The sequence below is a fragment of the Passer domesticus genome, chromosome 1 (assembly GCF_036417665.1).
Source record: "Passer domesticus isolate bPasDom1 chromosome 1, bPasDom1.hap1, whole genome shotgun sequence".
In the NCBI taxonomy this organism is placed as follows: Eukaryota; Metazoa; Chordata; class Aves; order Passeriformes; family Passeridae; genus Passer; species Passer domesticus.
In genome coordinates, this window is record NC_087474.1 from 24,386,875 (window position 1) to 24,406,332 (window position 19,458).

The 19,458-nt window shown below is 53.2% G+C and overlaps 2 protein-coding genes and 1 long non-coding RNA gene across 3 annotated transcripts in view; 2 read left to right on the forward strand and 1 right to left on the reverse strand.

Moving 5' to 3' along the window:
* DLX5 (distal-less homeobox 5) overlaps positions 1–19,458 on the reverse strand; it is a 48,240-nt gene that overhangs the window by 21,655 nt on the left and 7,127 nt on the right. The window lies entirely within an intron of this gene.
* On the forward strand, positions 1,225–5,083 carry LOC135294890 (uncharacterized). The gene is made up of 2 exons (XR_010356877.1): positions 1,225–1,298; positions 4,421–5,083. It is a non-coding gene; the product is annotated as an uncharacterized LOC135294890 (long non-coding RNA).
* On the forward strand, positions 11,715–16,442 carry DLX6 (distal-less homeobox 6). The gene is made up of 3 exons (XM_064410784.1): positions 11,715–12,448; positions 13,369–13,562; positions 15,307–16,442. Exons 1-3 carry the CDS (start codon positions 12,088–12,090, stop codon positions 15,556–15,558), a joined length of 807 nt encoding a protein of 268 aa, XP_064266854.1. The 5' UTR covers positions 11,715–12,087; the 3' UTR covers positions 15,559–16,442.

Consider the following 19,458-nt stretch of genomic DNA (forward strand, 5'->3'; position numbering starts at 1 on the left):
TGAGGAGCTGAGCTGAGCCTTGAATCACCAGTGAAGGAAGAGCATAATTACTTGTCATTATATTCATTCCAATTTATAAATAATGTTTCTGGCTTTATTTTATTCAATGCTTAATTTAAAAATAATGATTAAATATTAGCCCTTGGGCTGCTTGCTGGATTATAGCCAGATGCGTTATTACTTCTCCTTGGGACTCCGGAAATATCTAAATGGACTAGGAGGGAAAATGAAGATTTCCCACACAATTAGCTATGATGGAAGGACAGTGCTATAACTTAAGCATAGATTTTAATTGCTTTAAAACGACGAGTTATTTCACCAGAATCAACAAATAAATGTGGGAGAAATCACATTTACTGTAAGGTGGTGGTGCATGGCTTTGGTATCCACACAGAGCACAGCACTGCATTTCTGGTCTGGTTGTATATACACACGTGTAAGGAAATCGTGGGTGCCTGCATATCTGCACACACACGTAAATTTCTCTAATATGTTTATATGTTCAGCAGTTGGAACAGCAGCAAAATAAGTGTTCCCTGATTTGGAGCACTTTCCAGGTGCTGCAAACACTGATGAACTAAAATCCTTATGTAGAAAATGAATAGGTTCCTCACACGTACACACACACACCTCAAAAAAAAAAAAAAAAAAAAAAAAAGGGAAGAAAAAGAGAAAGAAAATAGAGGAAAGGGGAACTCGATTTATTCTCATTTGTTTATCTCTAGATTTTTCCCCCTTTCTGCAAATTCATTTGAATAGCTTTCAAGCTGCAAAATGGAAATGTGGCTCCTGCCCTCTATTTCAGCAGCAGCGTCCTGGCAACAGAGCAATTTTCTATCATCAAGGATAAATGGCATCGAACAGAACATTCTGATAAAAAAGAAAAAAAGCTTTAGCCCAAGAAGCCCATGATTGCTGCCCTTCCTGTCTATCATCCCTTTACAAAATCCTCTCCACCAAACCTGAGCTGCATGCTGTCAGAGCTAATAATGTCTTCTAAAGAAAAGGGGAAGAAACAGCATTCATGCACAATGTTCCCATTTATTACATAGAGTGCTTATTTAAAAATTGCAAATATCTTTGTTTGGTTCACTGCAAATTAAAACCAAGATGTAGGAAGTTACACGATGCAACAATTATTCATGTCACAGCAGAGCATCAAACCCTCATATCTGCCTTTTCTATTGGTTAATATGTGTGTGTGTGTGAGTGTGTGTGTGTGAGCGCGTGTGCATGCGTTGTGTGTATGCGTGCAATGCAGGGAATATCCCTTGTTGTGAAAATAAAAACCACTTCAGGTAAGTCTGTGTTTTGTTGTTTTAGAACAACTGAGGTGGGGGGGAAGTCATTAGCGATCCCAAGTAGGCAAAGGCTGTGTGTGTGCTGCCTTCGCTTTTGCAGGGGGCTCGGCCCGGGACCCGAGCGAAGGCTGCCGCGGGAGCGGGTGCTCGGCTGCAGCCCCGGCCCTCGCCCCCCCGCAGCTCCTTCGCCCGGCTGCCGAGGGACCCTCGCTAACACACAGAGCTGCGGAACAGCCCGTGCGAGCATCGGAGGCCTCGGAGATTATTCTGGGCAGGAGCGCGGGGGGCGTTTGCCGTGTGCGGAGCTGTGGTCGGAACCCCCCGCCGGCCCTGGGCCGGTGTGCACAGCAACGCACCGGCGCTCACTACGGTGCCACAGGCCGGGGGCAAGGCCGCGCCGGCTGGACGGCCCCATCGGGAGGACATAAAACAGGCCGACGGGCGGGATGGCTTCAAAGCCTGCTTCGCCGCCTCGGCGTGGGGACGCGAGGCCCCGGCGGGCCGGCTGCGGGCCGGGGCCCGGGGGGCTCGGGGCCGTCCTCGGGCGCGGCCGTCGGGGCCGTCGGGGCCGGCGCCGCGCGCATGCTCCGCGGCGCGTCACGTGCGGGGAGGCCGCCGAGCGCCCGGGGAGCCCGGCCCGGAGCCCGGCTCTCGGCCCGGCCACGCTGCCCCGAGCAGAGGGAGCGGACCGGCCCCCACTCTCCTGGAGGCAGCAGGGACCGGGTTTCTCTCTGGGGGGGCCCCGGGGGAAGCCCCGGGCATCGCCTTCGAAGGGCGGCGCGGGGCTCCCGGAGGCCGGCGGTGCGCGCAGGGACGCGCCGCTCCCCTCAGGGAGGTTCGCTCGGTCCCGCCAGCCGCGGCTGGGTGGCCAAGCAACCCAAAAACACAAACGAACCAACAAACAACCCCCCGAGCCGCCCACTTGAAACGCTGGGGTCGGGTCTCATGCCCGGCCTGGATTCACTCCTTTCCTCACTTTTACACGCCATGCGCTGACTCTCACTGTGCCCGCTGGACAAAGCAGCTAGTCAGAGCCTTTGAAGCTTAGATTGCTGTGCCGAAAACTTATGTAAAACTTATTTTATTCACGGGCCACGGGTCACCTGACCGAAAAAAAGAAAAAAATCCCAAGACAGGAAGAATGAATTATTGTCCCCACTTTTAACCGTATATATATGCACAGAAGATTAACGTTAAAATATCTTAGACGGGTCGAAGCCCATGAGAGACTTCTTGCCCTGCTCTAGCTGAGGGCTGTAGGCAGGCCATTTGATTTATTTTCATTTTTCAAAGGAATGGAGAAAGTCGTCCGATTAGCAGTAGTATTATTATAATCTCCATTCTTAAACCTTGAAAGACCCTCGTAAACAATCAGCTCCTTCTGCCAGTCCGGTTCCCATCGCCGCTTGGTAATGACTGGAAGATTAATGGCGCTTTTTAAGCAACACCTGTCTTTTTAAGCTGTCGACACAACCAATTAATACTTTTAATTACCACTACAAGGAAACTAACCAGAACCTTTCTGATTTGATTTCGCCTCTGAATTTTATCCCCTCTGAAACGAAGCAGCCCCGACTCGAGGCAGGGCAGCCTCAAGGGGTGACTCGTTTTGCTGCGGGTTTAATTTTGCTTCGGGCTGGACAGGGAAATGATTTATTTAGGGGGAAAATTTGTTGTGGGTTTATTTCACTTCGCTTTTCCCCGCTTCATTGGAAGTATTTTGCCATCCCTTTCGAGAAGAAAACAAAAGTGCTTGCTGACACGACCCCGGAGCGCACAAGTCCCTTGGCTCCCCGAGAACCAAAGCTTTCGCACCAGCGGCCCCGGGAGTGGCAAGGGAAAGGCGGGAGGCACCAAGAACCCGCTGAGGCAAAAGTTACCATAGAGAAATTGTGCAAGGGAGGGGCGCGATTCCCCTCTCGCCGAATTCAGGGCGCTTTTACCAGTGATTTCAACGAAAGAGCTAATGTCCCATCGACAGAGCCGGGAAGGACGGGGGCAGGCGGCACCTGAGCCCCGCGGACCGTGGGACGTCAGGCTGAGCCCCGCTCTCACCAGGGCCTGTTCCCTTCCTTCACCCCCATTCCTTCGGGGGTCCCTGATCTTCAGCTGAGTAACCCAACAGTCGAGCAGGAGATTGGGCAAAAACTTGAACAGAAACTGCGTTTGTCGTTCAAACGGTATGAGCGCGATAAAAGTTCACAGACGCCTGTGAACAGTGCCGGCAGGGCGCCATCCCCTCTCTCTCCAGAGATCCCCCTTTAGCTGTAGGGTGTGTGAGTCTGCATGACCGCTTCCCCACCAGCCCAAAATGCTAGGAAATGGGGCTGCCACAAGATCCCCGGCCTTACTCTGAGGAGATGGCAAAGTGTGTGAGCAAACCTTGTCCCAACGCACGTATTTCCCAAGGCGACATGAAGTGGGCAGCAGCGTGTGGAAACGAAGTGGGAGCACCCAACTCGGGATGCTTAACCCCGGCTTATCCTCGGTAGACTTTTCCCTCTCCTCCCAGCCCCCAGCTAGTGTATGTGAATTGCTGGGAGTTCCTCCAACTGAATGTGGAGAGCTGAAAAGCAGAATGCGGTGGTGTTTGGGTTAAACAGACACCTCTCCGCCTGGTAAAGAGCGCCCGTGCTGTTCCGTGCCTGCCCTCCTTTGTGTTATCTCTCGTGCTGCCCAGGCCTTGCAGAGTTATGCCGTAGGGGCGATGTCCCACGTTAGAACAATATGAATTCGCGGACGGATCCTGAATATGAATGAGGTATGTGGTCGTCTGACTGCTTTGAAGCCATACTTCTCCGAATATGGCTTTAATTAAATGTCTTCCGGCTGTAAAAGATTACATGTTGTGGAAAATAGATCCTAGCATGAAATTTACTTCCACGATACGAAATTAGGTTACTTATAAATGTCTTCATTTAAAAAGGAAAATCGCTTCTCCTCGTTCTGTTTTCTGTTTTGTTGAACAGAGATCTCCAACGAGGAAAGAGGGTTGGGATAATATATTTATAGAGGCACGTGTAACAAAACCTGCCAGAAGCGGAGTGGGTGAGGGCTGCTTGCTCAAATGCAGACAATTCACAAAACAGGCAAGTTAATCCAGATCTGATTTGTTTCAGATCCAGCTGTCAGAAACCCGGAATACCTCCCGCGCCTCACGCCGCGGATACCTAACGTGCTCTTACCGCCCACGTCCCCCAGCGTCCCTTCCTCCTGCCTTTATTCCGTGAGAGAGACGGCGGGGGGAGAGGGGTCAGGGCAGGCAGGTGGAGAAAGGTGACGGTCTCAACTCGCGAAATATAATGATAATTCTTGCGGTGTGGAGGATAACGCCGTGGTCACACTAGGACCAGTCAGTCCGGCAAAGCAGTTTCACTCTGCCAGTGAAACCGCGCTCAGTGTCAACAGCTTTCCCGCTCCGGACGGTGGATGCGGGCGGAATCCAGGTTGCTGGAGGCGATGCTCTGTTTGTATGTGTCTCTTTACGCTTTCAGATACGGGACCTTACCTAGCTAAATTTCTATAGAGAGATCAGATTATGCATCCCTCCGGATTATCCTTCTAAATTAACTTTTAGATTTGTTTTTATAGTCCGCTGAGACCCTGAGAAAGAGGCTGTAGCTAGATACAGATACGAGACAAACGTATAAAGCAAGCTCATTACACGGGAATAAGTGAAGATCTCTCCTTGCAATCTACTCTAGATAACGAGTCTGCCCGAAGAAACAAGTGAAGCCGAGATATTTACTTCTTTTCCTAATAAATAAACCTCAATAACTGCATTGACTTTGCGCAGTGTTTACTACATTTCCATTCATTGCTTGGGTAAATGCATCCCTAAAGGCAGAGTAAATAATTGCAGTGATCTCAACAAGGGAAATGTGTAGACATTTGAAGTGTACTAAAAATAAACGAAGGCAAAGAGACTGAAGAGAGAGGACACCGCGCTCGTTTGCCGTAATTAAAGCCTCTGCTTTCTCTCGCCGGAATCCGAGACTTCCAGAGCGCAGCCGGGGTGACACGTTCCCCGCTGGTGTCGCCGGCTCAGCACACGAGTGGCCGTGGGGAGCCGAGGCTGAATCCGGCGTGTCTGGGCTTGGGAGGGCTCGGCGCGGCGCTTGGCTCGGGGTGAGACTGGCCGCTACCGCAGGAGAAATTGCAGCCTCTCTGATGACTTAAAAGAGCCTCGAGTTTCCATTCTCCTCTGAGCCCTTCCAAGATGGGCACTTAAGAGCGCTGGTGGGTTGGGTATTTTGTTTTGTTTTTATTTTTTAATTGCATTTCATCTTGTTCTGCCAGACAAAGGTTTTTTATTTAATTGTTGTTGTGTTGGGGTTTTTTTTTCCTTTCATTTGAAAAGAAAACAAAACAACATAAGTCCCCGCTAAAACAAACATCTGCTTCAGCAGCACCCGGGCAGGCGGGGACTCCTGCCAAGTGAAAGCCTCACAGGCGGCGGTCTGCAAACCTGCGGCTGCGTTCGGGGAGGTCCCCTGACCCTCGCAGGGAAGATCCCCCCACGCCGCTGCCACGTAAGGGTCCCAGCGGAGGGGCGAAGGAGGCGCAGCCGTCCGCTCGGTCCCTTCCCGGGGATCACGTATGGCGAGAGCAGGCTGGCCGTGCGGGCAGAGGGGGAGACCTGCCGGGATTTCACCGAAGGCGGTGTGGGTGCGCACCTGACCAGGTGCGGGGAGAGGCGGGCGGCCAGGGCCTCCGCGGGGGTTCCCTCCTCCAGCTGAGCAGCCACTCGCTCGAAACCTAATTGCATTTTAAAGCAGGTATACACCCCCCACATACACATACCCCCCATCAGGGACAACAACCAACGACAACAACACAACAAAACATTAACCAAACAAAAAGCCCCAATCTGCGACTCTCTACGGAGCCACACATTGAATGAATCTACTGTAAGGTTTTAATCACAGCCAAGGCTTCGCTACAAATCTGTACAAGAGACAGTGGCTGGTTCCCTCTGGATCTTTCCCCTTCTGACTCCTATTATTTTGACCCAGGCTACAATATAGAAAGCGGCGTGTGTGATCCATCTGCGAGGCTGGCCTGGGGTTTACCCCCCTCCGCCTCCCTGCCACTTCCTTCACACTCGCGGTATGGAAAGCCATTGACGCCTGCCTGTCTGTTATAGTGTTGGTGGGTTGAAATCCAGGGGAGCCTCCGCTCCGCTCTTGCTCTCGCGCTGGCAGCGCTCAAATTCCGCAGTCTCTCCTTAAAATTAGAATCTTCCAGCGTGAGGAGGTGACCTCCTCTTGCGGGTGCCTTTCCGCACCGTTCAGCTGCTATTAGGACGATGGCAATATGACATACTAGCAGAAGGAGAGGAGGACGTGTGTTTTGGGCTAAACAGCCTTGAGAGACCGGGAGGGAAAAAAAAAATCATCGGCAGATGCAAGGAGAGATATTTTGCCGAGCTTCTGGGAGCTGTAAATAAAGTGGGCAAAGCTGCTCTGCCAGGGCAGGACAGCAGCTGCCGGGCCGTGCAGGGCAGCTGTTCCGCACATCAGCGTCGTGCGGCCGCGGACACCCGCGGAGCGCCGGCCGCGCGGGGCGGGGGCGCGCCTTTGGCCGCCACGGCCGCGCTCCAGCGGGGAAAGTCCCGTGCATCGCGGAGGGAGCCTCTCCGCAAAAACGCATCTGGAGCGGATCGCTGCCAGCGGGAATATTTTCTGGCTTTCCGCTTCCCTCGAGATTTTCCACATAGTACTCTGCCGGAGACCTCCACTCTCCCCCGAGCACCTTTCGAATGCTTTGTGGATTCCGTACTGTTGCCAAAAAAGCGGGAGATCCCTCACCAATCTAATATTTGCCTTTTCCCCTCCCTCTCGTCCCCCCCGCCCCACCCAGCATTTCTCTGCCACTTAAAAAAAAAAAATCCTGTTGCAAGATCTACTTCACGCGGGTACATGGGCTTCTCGCGCAAAAACACACGAACCAACGTAATTCCTGAAATAAGTTTATCTGGGACCTTCCCAGCTACTCTGACCGGTGTGAGACAGAAAGCACTCCCCCGGACTCTGGTGTGAATTGGGAAGAGGGGATACATAATCCCAGAGCGCAGCCCTGAGCCCCTGCACACTCCTTCTGGAGGAACCTCGCCTGGGGAACGCCGTCAGCTATCGCACCCCTCCCCACGTACCAAAAAACAAGGGAAACCACCCGAAAGAGGGACCCCGCTTGCAGAGCCCACCCTTGCAAACACCTCAGCAGGACTTCCCGACAAGGATGGGATGAGGAACGGAACGGGAATGTTTGTTTTCCCCTGTTGTTGTTGTTGAACGCATGAATGAATGAATGGATGAATGAATGAATGGAACAGAAGATGCTCGGAGGCATATAGGAAGCTTCTGACCGCTTACATTAACTTCCTATTACACCCTAAAAATAGAACCGCGTTTCCTGTTGTTTGTCAGCTCCTTCTAACTGTTGTGTCTGTTGTGTGACATCTTTCGACTCACAAATGTGACCTTAAACCACGCAAACACGCTTTGGCCCTTTCAAAGTGCTACCCACAAACATCATTAAAGCGACGCGGTTTAAGGTGACACCGAAGACCGGTGGCACGAAGTCACCCAGTCCTGGGGCACAGGGAGCTCGGTGCGTGGTGCCACGCTCTCTGCCCGTCAGCGGAGCAGGGGAGGACGGCGGGGAGAGGGAAAGGGAGCGTAGCCTTGCCCCCGCGGCTCTCAGCCAGGCCAGGCGTGGAGAGATGCTGGCCCTAATCCCGCTCGGGATGCAAAGGCCTCCTTGCTCTCCAGACGAGCGAGGGTGGTTTGCGGAGAGCATTCTCTAGTTTTATTACACCGCGGGGTGAGGAGAGGAGGGCTCGGGATGCGCGGGCAGGGCCCGGGGGTACCCGCGGTGCGGAGGGAATAGAGCGCAGAACAGTGCGCAGGGCATATCCCCATGGCCCCCGACCAGGGCTGCAACCCAGACCTCCGGAGCTCGGGCTTGGCCGCAGAAAGAGTGGGGAAGCCAGGAAGGGGGGTGGCATGCGGTTAATTCCTGCTGCCTTTTCCCACGGACGGACGTGTGCTCACAGGAGGCCGTGCAGGGCCCCCCGCCTCAGGACAGTCCCCAGGCCCCCCTGACTGGCACGTTGCCCCATCCAGCCCGGCTCCTGGCCCGTCCGGCCCCGCGCGGCTCCCGGGAAGCTCAGCTGAGGCAAGGCAGCTCCCCTCGTGGGCTCCCTCCCCTCACTCGTGACTTCTGCCCGCTCACTTTCGGAGGCACTTCAGGGCAAGGGGACTAGGAGGTATGGGGTGCCCGTCCCCACCCCTTTTTCACGAGTCACCCACCCTGGGAAATGGACACTCCACTGTTCTGATGCGTCCAGAGCCATTGATTCAGGTCTAATTTCTGCAGAAAGAGGCCGATGTCGGAGCTCGGCTGCGCGCACATGGGAGCCAGGGAGGACCGGTGCCCGGCAGCGCAGTGTCCCCAGCGGGCAGCGACCTCCCGGGTGCCCTGGCATCCCCCTCCAGAGCGCGGGCCCGGGACCTGCCTGAACCTCGGGAAAGAAACATCCCTGCAGCTGCCGCTTCTGCCAGGGCACGGCTCGGGTCCCTATTGCTCCCCACTCCACCCCCACGCTCCCCGCGACCCCCGGTGGGCCTAATTAAATTGAGGAAAATTATCGGTGTGAGGTTGGACGGAGTCAACTGTCTTGACGACAGAGCAGGATGTCTGAGCACGGCGGGGGAAGAGCAGCGGTGGGTTTGCAGCTCTTCCCTCCGGCCGGCGCCCGCTGACGGCTCGGCGGGGGCTGCGCATCCCCGCGGCGCCGCCGCTGCCCCCGGCCCGCAGCCGGAGCCGCTGCTCGTCCCGCTCGCCCCACCGCATCTCGTCCGTCAGCTGGGCTGAGCCAGAGAGGCGTATGCAACTCCGCTTGCTGTCTACCGCAGGAAGCAGTTCCTGCAGATTCTCCCTGTCTTTTCTCCTTTTTGTCTGACTCAGACGCCTTATTCCCTCCGCCAAGGCGGCTTATAGGTATTATTTCAAAGCGATCTCCTCTTCTGCCCAACTTTCTCCCCCATTCCGGGGTTAGCATCCATTATGAGGCAGGAATTATTTCGAAACAAGAAAACAACGTGTTGCAAACACTCCCCAGCCTATTTTCTGACATCTTTTGTTATGCATGCTCTTGCTGCTGGAGAAAATGCTAGTATGTGCACCTGCGAAAAAAACGCCTTCGTGATGTTAACAGCAAGCTGGAGGGTATAAAGCAATAAAACTGCCAAATGTACCTGTTCCTGTTGAGTACATTACCTACACCTATGAATAAAGACTCTCAGTAGGAATTCTTTCCTTTCTCTTCCCCTTTTCTCTATATTTTTATTCATTGTAGATTTGTAAACGCCTGGATCGGGTTACCCTTTCGCGTGTTAAAGTGGAACCCTTGTTAAAAGCCGGAGAACAAGGCAAGACACTTACAACTGCATTCAGAGTTACTGAACCGACTCCAAGGGCTCAAGAAGTGAAACAACGATGAGAGGGTGGCTAAGGGGGCTCGGAGCATCCCAGCCACACAGGAAAAAAAGACATCCCTCCCCCATGCCCCCCTGAAACAAGCCATATGAACTACAAGCGCAGAGAGACTACGGGTTATGCCCTTGCACCGAGAGAGCATCGCTTGGCATCCTCCTTCCCCCTCTTCCCCCCCCGCCCAACGGTATGCGAAGAGGGGGCTCGCATCCTTCGGCTTCCCAGAGCTAATGATCGGGCTGTGGGGAAGCACAACTCCAAGGTAAAGGGAAAAAAATAAAAAGAGAAAAAAATCCCAGAAAGAAAAATTAAAGCCCTCTAAGTATTTCCACAAGCGACGCGTTAAAAAAAAAAAAAAATTAAAACCCCAACATATATAAACATCTGCAGAATCTGAAAACCAATCCTCAGGGAATGTCGCAGTGAGAGGCAGTGTCAAGACCTGGGATCGGTCTGGGGACGTCTCTGGGCTGCGCCAGGTTTTGGAAGCAGCGGCTGCTGGTGCCGGTGTTGGTTTTCAAAGCCCGAAGCCTCCAGCCCCTTTCCCCATCTAGAGCAACTTTCGGATTTCTTTAGGCTTAGCGAGTTCCGCAGGGTCCTTCCTACCTCAGTCCTCTCCGGTGGGGTCTGTCTCTGGAGTTCATGCTTAGCTGGACGCGAGGAGATTTAAGCGAGGGAAAGGGGGGAAAAAAAGAGAGAGAGGGGGTGAGGGAGAGGGGGGAGAGAGAGGAGAGAGGAGAGAGAGAGAGATCCTCCGCCGTGCTGGATCAAACTTAATGTCTTTCCCTAGTCCATCTTTGAAAGAGAAGTGGTAATACCACCTGGATGTTCGGATATAAATCCCCTTGCAAATAATAAATGGATTAATAATAACAAGGTATGAAGTTCTTTTTATAGAAAAAAGGAGAGAATTGAAACTAAATGCGGCAGTTAGACAACCATTTTGATAAGAGGATAATTGAGGCGACACTGGTGTATAATTAGAGGATAATTTATGCTATATCCACTTTTATTCCACCTCCCAAAATAAACCCAGTCCATAATCATTACAGGCAAATTGTTCTGAATTTTATAGCAGCAATTTGAACAAAGTACTGCAGTTAATCATGGGAGATTTTTGTGTATTCCTGATTAGAAGTCTAATTGCCTCCTTCCAGAAAGTAAAAATAACTGTAAAACGACTCTATTTTTATCATTAACAATGTTGACAATAAAATAAAATCAACTGGAATTGTAATCTAAAGACAAATTTAGGGCGCAGGCACTTTTTTTTTTCCTTGGGTCGTTTATATCCTAATCAAGCTTTTTGCCAAAACCGCCAACCGCACGTAGCCATTTGCATATATTTGAAAGCCATTACGGGAGCTGCTGCTGCTGCCGCCGCTGCTGCGTTCAGCGGGGAAAAAATGCGCTGCGCGTCGCTTCGCCGCAGCGAAAATACCGCGCAAGGAGGCGGGGGGGGGGGGGGGGAGGTGGGGGGATGGCGGGGGTCGCGTGGCGGGGGACGCGTGTTTTGGGGACAGGGCCGGGGATGGGGACAGGGCCGGGGATGGGGACAGGCCGGGGATGGGGACAGGCCGGGGATGGGGACAGGCCGGGGATGGTTGGGGACAGGCCGGGGATGGTTGGGGACAGGCGCTGCCCCCCGCGCGCGGGGCGCGCAACGCGCGCGCGGCTTTGGGGGTGGGGGGGGGGGGCACGGGGGGCGGGCGCGGGCTCCGCGCGCGCTGCCGGCTATGACGTCAGGGGGCCGAGTGACCAATGAGGGAGGCGCTGCCCTCCGGAGGCGAACCATTCGGCTCGCGCGCGTCCCTGCCCTTGGAGTCGCAGCGCCGGAGCCCCAACTTTCCCGGCTCCCACCTCAAACTGCCCCCACCCTCCGCGCCCCCCCCCACCCACCCAAGGAAAGGAAAAAAAAAAACGGAAAAAAAAAAAAAAACAACACCCACCCCACGCGCCGGGGGGATGAAGGAAAAGAGCGGCGCAAAAAAGCGGCGGGAGTAGCCCGCCCTCCCCCTTCACACACCCCGCACACCGCCCTCCCCTTCCTCCCCTCCCTCAGTGAACGAGGCCCCTCGCACAACGGCTCCTTGGAGAGGAGGGGGGGAAGGAAAAAAAAAAAAGGCGGAAAAGAAAAAAAAAAAAAAAAGAAAAGAAATTAAATTAAATCACCGCCGCCTCTCCAGCGGTGCCGCGGCGGGTAAGGGGAGCGGCGGTGGCTGGGCAGAGAGGAGGCAGAGCGCGGGGGGCGAGCCGGGGAGCACCGCGCTCTCCCTCCCAAACTTTGATGATGACCATGACTACGATGGCTGACGGGCTGGACGCGCAAGACTCCTCCAAATCCGCCTTCATGGAGTTCGGGCAACAGCAGCCGCCGCCGCCGCAGCCGCCGCCGCCGCCCCACTCCCAGCAGAGCTCGCCGGCAATGGCCGGAGCCCACTACCCGCTGCACTGCCTGCACTCCGCCGCCGGCTCGCACCCGCACCACCAGCATCACCACCACAGCTCGCCCTACTCCGGCAGCGCCGGCTCCTACAACCACCGCTCGCTGGCCGCCTACCCCTACGTGAGCCACTCGCAGCACAGCCCTTACCTCCAGTCCTACCACAACAGCAGCTCGGCCAGCCAGACGCGGGCGGACGATGCAGGTGAGCCGGCACCGCTTCCCGAACCCGCTGCCAGCTTCTCGCCCCGCTCCCTCCATCCCCGGGCCTCTTCCCGGCCCCCCCCGCGGGCACCTGCATAGCGACCCCCGCCGTGCCCCCGCTCCCGCCGCGGCAGGCGCCAGCCCCGGGTGCGCGGACGGCGGCGAGGAAAGGTGGGGGTGCGCTTTCCGCGGCCCCTCCGCGGGCCTACCGCTGCGCTACCGGCGCGGGGCCGCCGCGCTCCCTCCGCGCCAGCGGCGGCTGCCGGCGGCGCTGCGCACCCGCGCCTTCCCGCTCGCCCCGCGGCCGCGGAGCGGGGCTGCGCTCGGCGCTCCTTTGTTACGGCGGGACCGGCTTTAGGCAAAATTCCTGCTAACACCTGAGGAGTGAAAGTTTCCAGGCGAGCGGGTCGCATTCCGCTCGGGGGCCGTCTGATTTATGTATTTCTCTTTTTTGCAGGGAGACGCACATATCCATCCAGAGGGGCACGGGAGGGGTGCGGGGGGGGGAAGCATTGTTAAAAGTCTCGGACTGGTGATTCACTGACCACCAAACTGGCGACGCGAAGTCAATTAGCCGAGTAAAACCTGGATGGCCCTGGAATGAGGCATACCTTCGCAAAGCCAGCGCTGCACTTTAAATTTTAAAAAATGTCTCCTTTTCTTTTTTTTTTTCTTTTTTTTTTTCTTCCCGGGAAGAAGGAGAGCGTGCCCACTGTGCCCGGCCAGCTGTTTTTCCTGCCGGCAGCTCCCAAGCGCAGCCCGTGCCGCGCGTGCCTGTAAGGAGATGCAGCCTGTGCCTCCGCCGTGGGGTTAAACAGGCGTCGGGACGGGCTTTGGCGTTTTTAGGAGCCGTGGCAGCCAAAATACCCGCGTTTAATAGCTGAGGAGGGTGATGTTTCAGCTGTGTTGTTTTGCTTGCAGATCAGCAAAAAACCACAGTGATTGAAAACGGTGAAATCAGATTCAATGGAAAAGGGAAAAAGATTCGGAAGCCTCGAACCATTTACTCTAGTCTACAACTCCAGGCTTTAAATCATCGCTTTCAGCAGACTCAGTACCTGGCACTTCCAGAGAGAGCTGAACTGGCAGCTTCATTAGGACTTACCCAGACACAGGTAATTACTGGGAATTCCGAATCACTGAAATCCTGCTCGAGCAACAAAGGCCAAGCAAAGTATGATGCTCCCTAAACATTTTGGCCTCTGTCGGGAACGGTAGAAAAGGTAAAGCACACGGTTCCCATCTCTCTACGCTAGGACTTACCCAGAGCGCGGCAGAGATCGGGCAGCCGCAGAAGGAGCTGCGAGCTCCCTTCCCTCAGCCGACTGCCAGCAAGCGCTCCCTTCCGATGCCTCACATAACGTTAAAAAATTGCCTATATTTTCGGATAATTCCAGCACTGAGATGCAATTGCCCAGCTGTGAACAGGAGAACAAAACAAAGGCAAGGAATCGCTGGGCCTGAGGTAGAGCTAAAAGCAAAGCTGCCTCGTCGCACCGCATATAGGTAGAGGGGAAAGCAGGAACGCGTTAGGAAATACCTGTTAAATCAATAGTTAATTCACCCTGGATGACTAACGCAAATGCAGTGGTTAGCCTTGGGCAAAATGTACGGAAGGTGATAATAGATCTGAAGATCAAAGACAGCCGTGTACAAAATTATGGCAGGTTAAGCCATAGTTAAGTGTGGTTGGAGTAGCTGTGCCATTCTGCTAATTTAAGCTTGAAAGACATATGAGGCATTACAGGCTTACCAGGCTGGGGTTTGTGGAGAAGTGCACGGATAGATGGGATCAATCCGGGCAAAATGTTATCATGTGAATCTATGAGCCTAGCAAACAACCTCAGGATTTTATCAATGTCATTGGTAACAGTCTCTTCCAGACAGCGATTTTTAAATACTCGGCAAACATTAATGATGGGAATGGGCCTGATGGTTTTGCAAATGGGATTTTAGTACCCTCGGCATGCACGCTCTGTCTCACTGCTGTCTCTCTTTCTTGCTCCTGATCTTGCAGCTAGAGAAGAATCCCTGCTTATCCCCTAATATTATGATTGCAAAGTTCAAATACGCATGGGAAATTTGTTTTCTATGTTTGATTGATTAAAAAAAATACATTCTGTATACATATTTTACCTATATATAATTGCTATGATAATTCTGACCTGCCAGTGGGCCTGATCCTTGTACACCTTATCGAGTGCAAGCTCCCTCTTCGGGAGTTCTGCTGGGTTAGGAGCAGGATGAGACCCAAAGCAATGTTGATATACTATTACTTACAGAGAAAATAAAAATATTATTTATTTAATAATCCATTTTAATATAAAGCCTCAATCCTGGTTCTATTATGCCTCCTCCCCTGCCACATCAGCATGGACTGCTTGATCTGATCGTGAGGATTTCAGAAGCACAATTTCTTTGTAAGATGCCCTTTGTCTATTGGCTCTTGTCTCCTGGCACAAAATCATATGATTGCCCATGTTTGACAACACTTTGCCCGAACGATCAAATGACCTCCAAAATTCTGAATAAGGTGCTAAAACAGGAGACCTCAGAGCATATGGTCTGCTCAGGGAAACAACAATCTGGCCTGCTCAGGGAAAACAACGTCCCAGGTTAAAACCTGCATCCCTCCCGCTTTCCAGCTCTGCTCTGCCTCCCCCGTTCTCTCCAGCTGCATCCAAAGCCCGAGAGCAGCCGTAGCCACCTCTCCTTCCCCTCTCCCCATCCCCAGCTCCACACCCGACTGGCGTGTGCCCTCAAGACTTTCTCCAGATTAGAGCCCCGGCCCCCAGGGTCTTCCCTGCTGTGCCCTGGGCGCTGACGGCAGCCTAATATCTAATGCGTTTCGCTTTACAGGTGAAGATCTGGTTTCAGAACAAGCGCTCCAAATTCAAGAAGCTGCTGAAGCAGGGCAGTAACCCCCACGAGAGCGACCCTCTGCCCGGCTCCGCTGCCCTCTCCCCTCGCTCTCCGGCTCTGCCTCCAGTCTGGGACGTTTCAGCCTCTGCCAAGGGAGTCAATATGCCTCCAAACAGCTACATGCCTGGCTATTCTCACTGGTATTCTTCTCCACATCAAGACACAATGCAGAGACCACAAATGATGTGAATTGTCCAAGAGAAATAATCTCCCAAGAACGCCTCGTCTCGACATGGCAAGAAGTTCCCCTGCTTTGCCAAGCCGTGCCAGCTAACAGGCTCTGTGTGAACTTGTAGATGCGGCAAAGAGACAGAGTGGCTTTATTTTTTTTTTTTAAGTAACCTCAGCGATTGATCTTGAACAGAAAGACACAATTTTCATTCTGGCGCACAGAAGACACTTCTCTTTAGGATATTTTCCTTTGGACTCCAAGGCACCAGCCTCTTTCTCTGTGGAGTATACGTCAAAACAAACTTTTTACAGACTTTGCCCACAAGAACCTGAATCTACCATGGCAGCCGTTTTTACTTGTTTAATGAGCTAAAGACATTACATGATGAAAGAGAGACTAGTCAAAGCTCCTTCATTTTTATTCACCAAATCCGAACTGGGGAAAGGATTAAAAGACAGAAGAAGCGATTTTTAAAAAATTAAGATTGGGGGAGGGGGGGGAAAAGAAGAACTGGTTGAAAAAAAATGCAAATATACTGTAAGATTGGAACATTACCACGAAGCAAAATCTGCATGCTTTCTCAAAATGTAATGGGCTGCGGCTCAGAAGAAACCACCGTCTCTCACTCGAAGAGCCCCCTCACCGCACAGACCCGCACCCGCACACACCGGACAGTCTCCCGGAGACGAGCAGCCAAGACAGAGCGAGGGATTCGCGGCCAGCCCCGCCGCCGCGGGCTGGGGAAGGACGGTTCAGCGCTGCCCGGCGGCAGCCTCAACCACTGAGCGAGAGGGACCTTTCCCCGAGCAACCTTTCTGTATATATTGTTGAATTTTAGTTGTACATATACTTTGTATGTTTTTGTCTTCTTTCATATATAGAGTAAAAGCCACAAAACGCCCGCCTGGCTCCTATTTCTCTTCACCTTAGCGGATCCCCACCTGCCCCGACTTGCCCCCCAGATCAGTCCGGGCAGAGGGATCCCTGTGCCCAGCTTGCCTGAGTGCACAGACACCCCTACAAAGCATATATCTGCAAGCAAAGAAAGAAAAGATGAAGTGGGGTGGGGTAGCTGGTGGTTTAGTTGGTTTTAAGGCTACGACTCAAAGACAGGAGGTACCGAGTCCACAAAGATACGCCTAGACGAAGTTCCTAACCACCCGGCCATTTCTGCTGCGATTTTACTGCTCCGCTGCTTAGCTGAGCTTTCTCGCCGAGGGAAAGCTCAGAGCCCTGTCTTTCTTCCCAAAGGTTGGAGACTCCAAATTATTAAGAAAGGAGGCGCCCTCCTTTGTTTCAAAGAGCAGACAATGCAAGCTGAGGAATGTTTTGCAAAGCCCTGAGAGGTGCCCAGGCACACAACACGCTGTCCAGCCAGCTTCAGCCGCACCGGCTCGTGGAAAGCACAGCAACAACTGACAATGAAAAGCCTTTTCCTCATCCAAGCTGGGTGCCCCATACTGCGAGAATTAATGGCTAGAGACCTGGGCATCCTTCAAATTATGAACCTTGAAACCACTGAGCCATTTATCAGAAGTCAATAGAGATCCTCAGAGTGCTCCATATAATGACAGCTACATACAGTCGTGCAAAAGGACAGTCACTATAATTAGACACAAAGCAAAGACTACTTACCAATATACCAGTTTTTTGGGGGGTGTTTTTTGGTTTGGTTTTTTTTTTTTTTTGAGCAACTTCCACGCTCAGTCAGTCTTCAGAGTGCTTTAAAACCGATCAGTCTTGTCATTTTCTACCATTCGTATTGTTACATTAGGAAAAATGTTTTCTTTTCTTTTTTTCCCCTTCCCACTGTGAAACTTTGGGTTCAGAGCTCCCCAGGATCAATTCTGAACAAAGCCTCCAGCTGCAGTGCCATCCAATTTGAAGCAGACATTGGGGACAATTTAAGGTTTTTATCCACAAGAAGGTTTTTTTCCATTCTCTTAAATGCAGCCATAATTAGAGTAATTTTTCATGTAGCCCGCTGATTACAGCGTTTTTACCGTCAAAGATAATTACCTGTAATTTTCTTCCACTTTTAATACTAAAAAGCCATCTTTATTTAGATTCAGGAACAGGAAAGGCGAAACAAAAGAGGAAAATTATTCTGTTATTCATACACAAATTGCAGAGACGTAGGGCCTAAAATTGAAAATTAACCAAAATTATAATGCTGAAAAGAATGGAAGAGGCTTCAGAAGTACAGCTGGTAGTGGGGCTCACTGAATTATTCAAATGACACTGGAGAGAAAGCTACCATACATTTAAACCAACAGCATTGTGTGCATCTTTCAGAAAACCCCGCTTTACCCCCCCTCCCCCGCAGGCCGGCCCCTGTGCGGGCTCCCCCTCGCCTCGCAGAAGGGCGGCGGTGCCCCGGCGAGGAGTCCCGCAGCCCGGGGAGCCCGGCCCGCCGCTCCGGCCCCCGCCGCCGCTTTAACCCTTTCGCTGCCCGCGCCCGGCGGCGGGCACGGTGGGGGAGCGGGGCTGCGCTGCCTCCCTGGGCGTGCGGGGGCTCGTCCTCCCCTGCACGCCGCGCGTGGGTGCCGCACGGAGAGCCCCCGGCTGCGTCGTGCCCTCCTCCCCCGCGAGCGATTCCTCAAAAAAAAAAAAAAAAGAAAAAGCCCAGGCAACAAGCAAGCGAGCGAGCAAACAAACGATAACAATAATAATAAAAGCCCCATTAGCTTAGCGGCGTGGGAGAAGGTGGGAAAGGTAGGCCTTCCCGGGAGCGGGGTGGGAGTGAGTGGCAGCAGCGGCTCCCACTCGCGCGGCAGCCGCCCCGGGAGACTCTCGTGAAACAGCGTCATCTATGGATGGAGCAGCGGCAGCTCCCCACGCCGGCACCAAACCTGCCGCCGCCGGGCTGCCGGCGCCGCTCCGCCACCGCCCCGGGGCCGCGGAGAGCTGCGGGAGGGCGCGGAAGAGCGCGGAAGGGCGCGCTGCCGCCGCCCCGCTGCGGGCGCGGGCGGACGGGGCTGGCCCGGGGCTCGCACGGTTTCTCCGCCGGCCGCGAGTCCCGAGCCGCCCCTCCGGCAGCCCGTCCCGTCGGGGCTCCCGCCGCATCCCCGCCGCCCCCGGCAGCAGCGGGGGAAAGGGGGCGCTTCTCCGGCGGGGTGCGGCCGGGAGGGAAACCACCTGCGCCGGAATGACCGCAGCGCGGGGGAGCACAGGCGGAGCGAGCCTCGACGGGCACCGCGCGGAGCAGCCACAACCAGCCCCAACCCCAAGCGAGCCCCAAAACTTACCCCTCTGAAAATCTGCTAAGCAAGGATCGGGGTCTAGAAATCTGCACTGAACAGAAGCAGTGGAGAATATTTTTCTGAGTCTCAGGGCAGAAGCTCTTTCTCTATATTCTTGGTTGAGTGAGCACATCCAGGTGTGAAATTGTTTGCACACCCCAGCACCTCTTATATTGCCAGCAAAATTAGCTGTTATTACTGTCACTGTTTAGTGATGGTTAGCTTGATAAAAAAAACCTGCTGTAATCAAGACCTGGCGCATCTTTGCAAATTACAGATAATTGTAAACGTCCAGATTATGATAATAGCATCCTAATCCAGCCTGCAATATAATTATTACAGAGTGTTACATCTGAAACTGTCCAGTAGGGCTAATTCAGCCATTATTTAGACCCTATTTTTGCACTGCAAATGGGTTGCTGAGTTGAAAATGTACGATTGTAATTTCACGGGGCACTCAATGAGTAATGGTATAGGGAGGGAAAAATACAAAAGTGAAATGTGAACAGTAGCGATCAAATCAAACTCTGAAGGACAAAAGACTGTTTGATTCATAGGGAATGAGAAGAGCGGGAATTAAGAAAATAGCAAATCAGTGGTCTGCAGCGTTACGTGTCCAAATCTCAACGACTGCGAGCCTGATGTGCAGTCAGGGACTGCTGGTTCGGCTCCCGC

Excerpts from the sequence above, each read along its gene's own strand:
- DLX6 (XM_064410784.1), top strand. The coding sequence starts at position 12,088 with ATGATGACCATGACTACGATGGCTGACGGGCTGGACGCGCAAGACTCC. Across the intron at positions 12,449-13,368 it reads GACGCGGGCGGACGATGCAG|ATCAGCAAAAAACCACAGTG; the intron begins GTGAGCCGGCAC and ends TTTTGCTTGCAG. Across the intron at positions 13,563-15,306 it reads TAGGACTTACCCAGACACAG|GTGAAGATCTGGTTTCAGAA; the intron begins GTAATTACTGGG and ends TTCGCTTTACAG.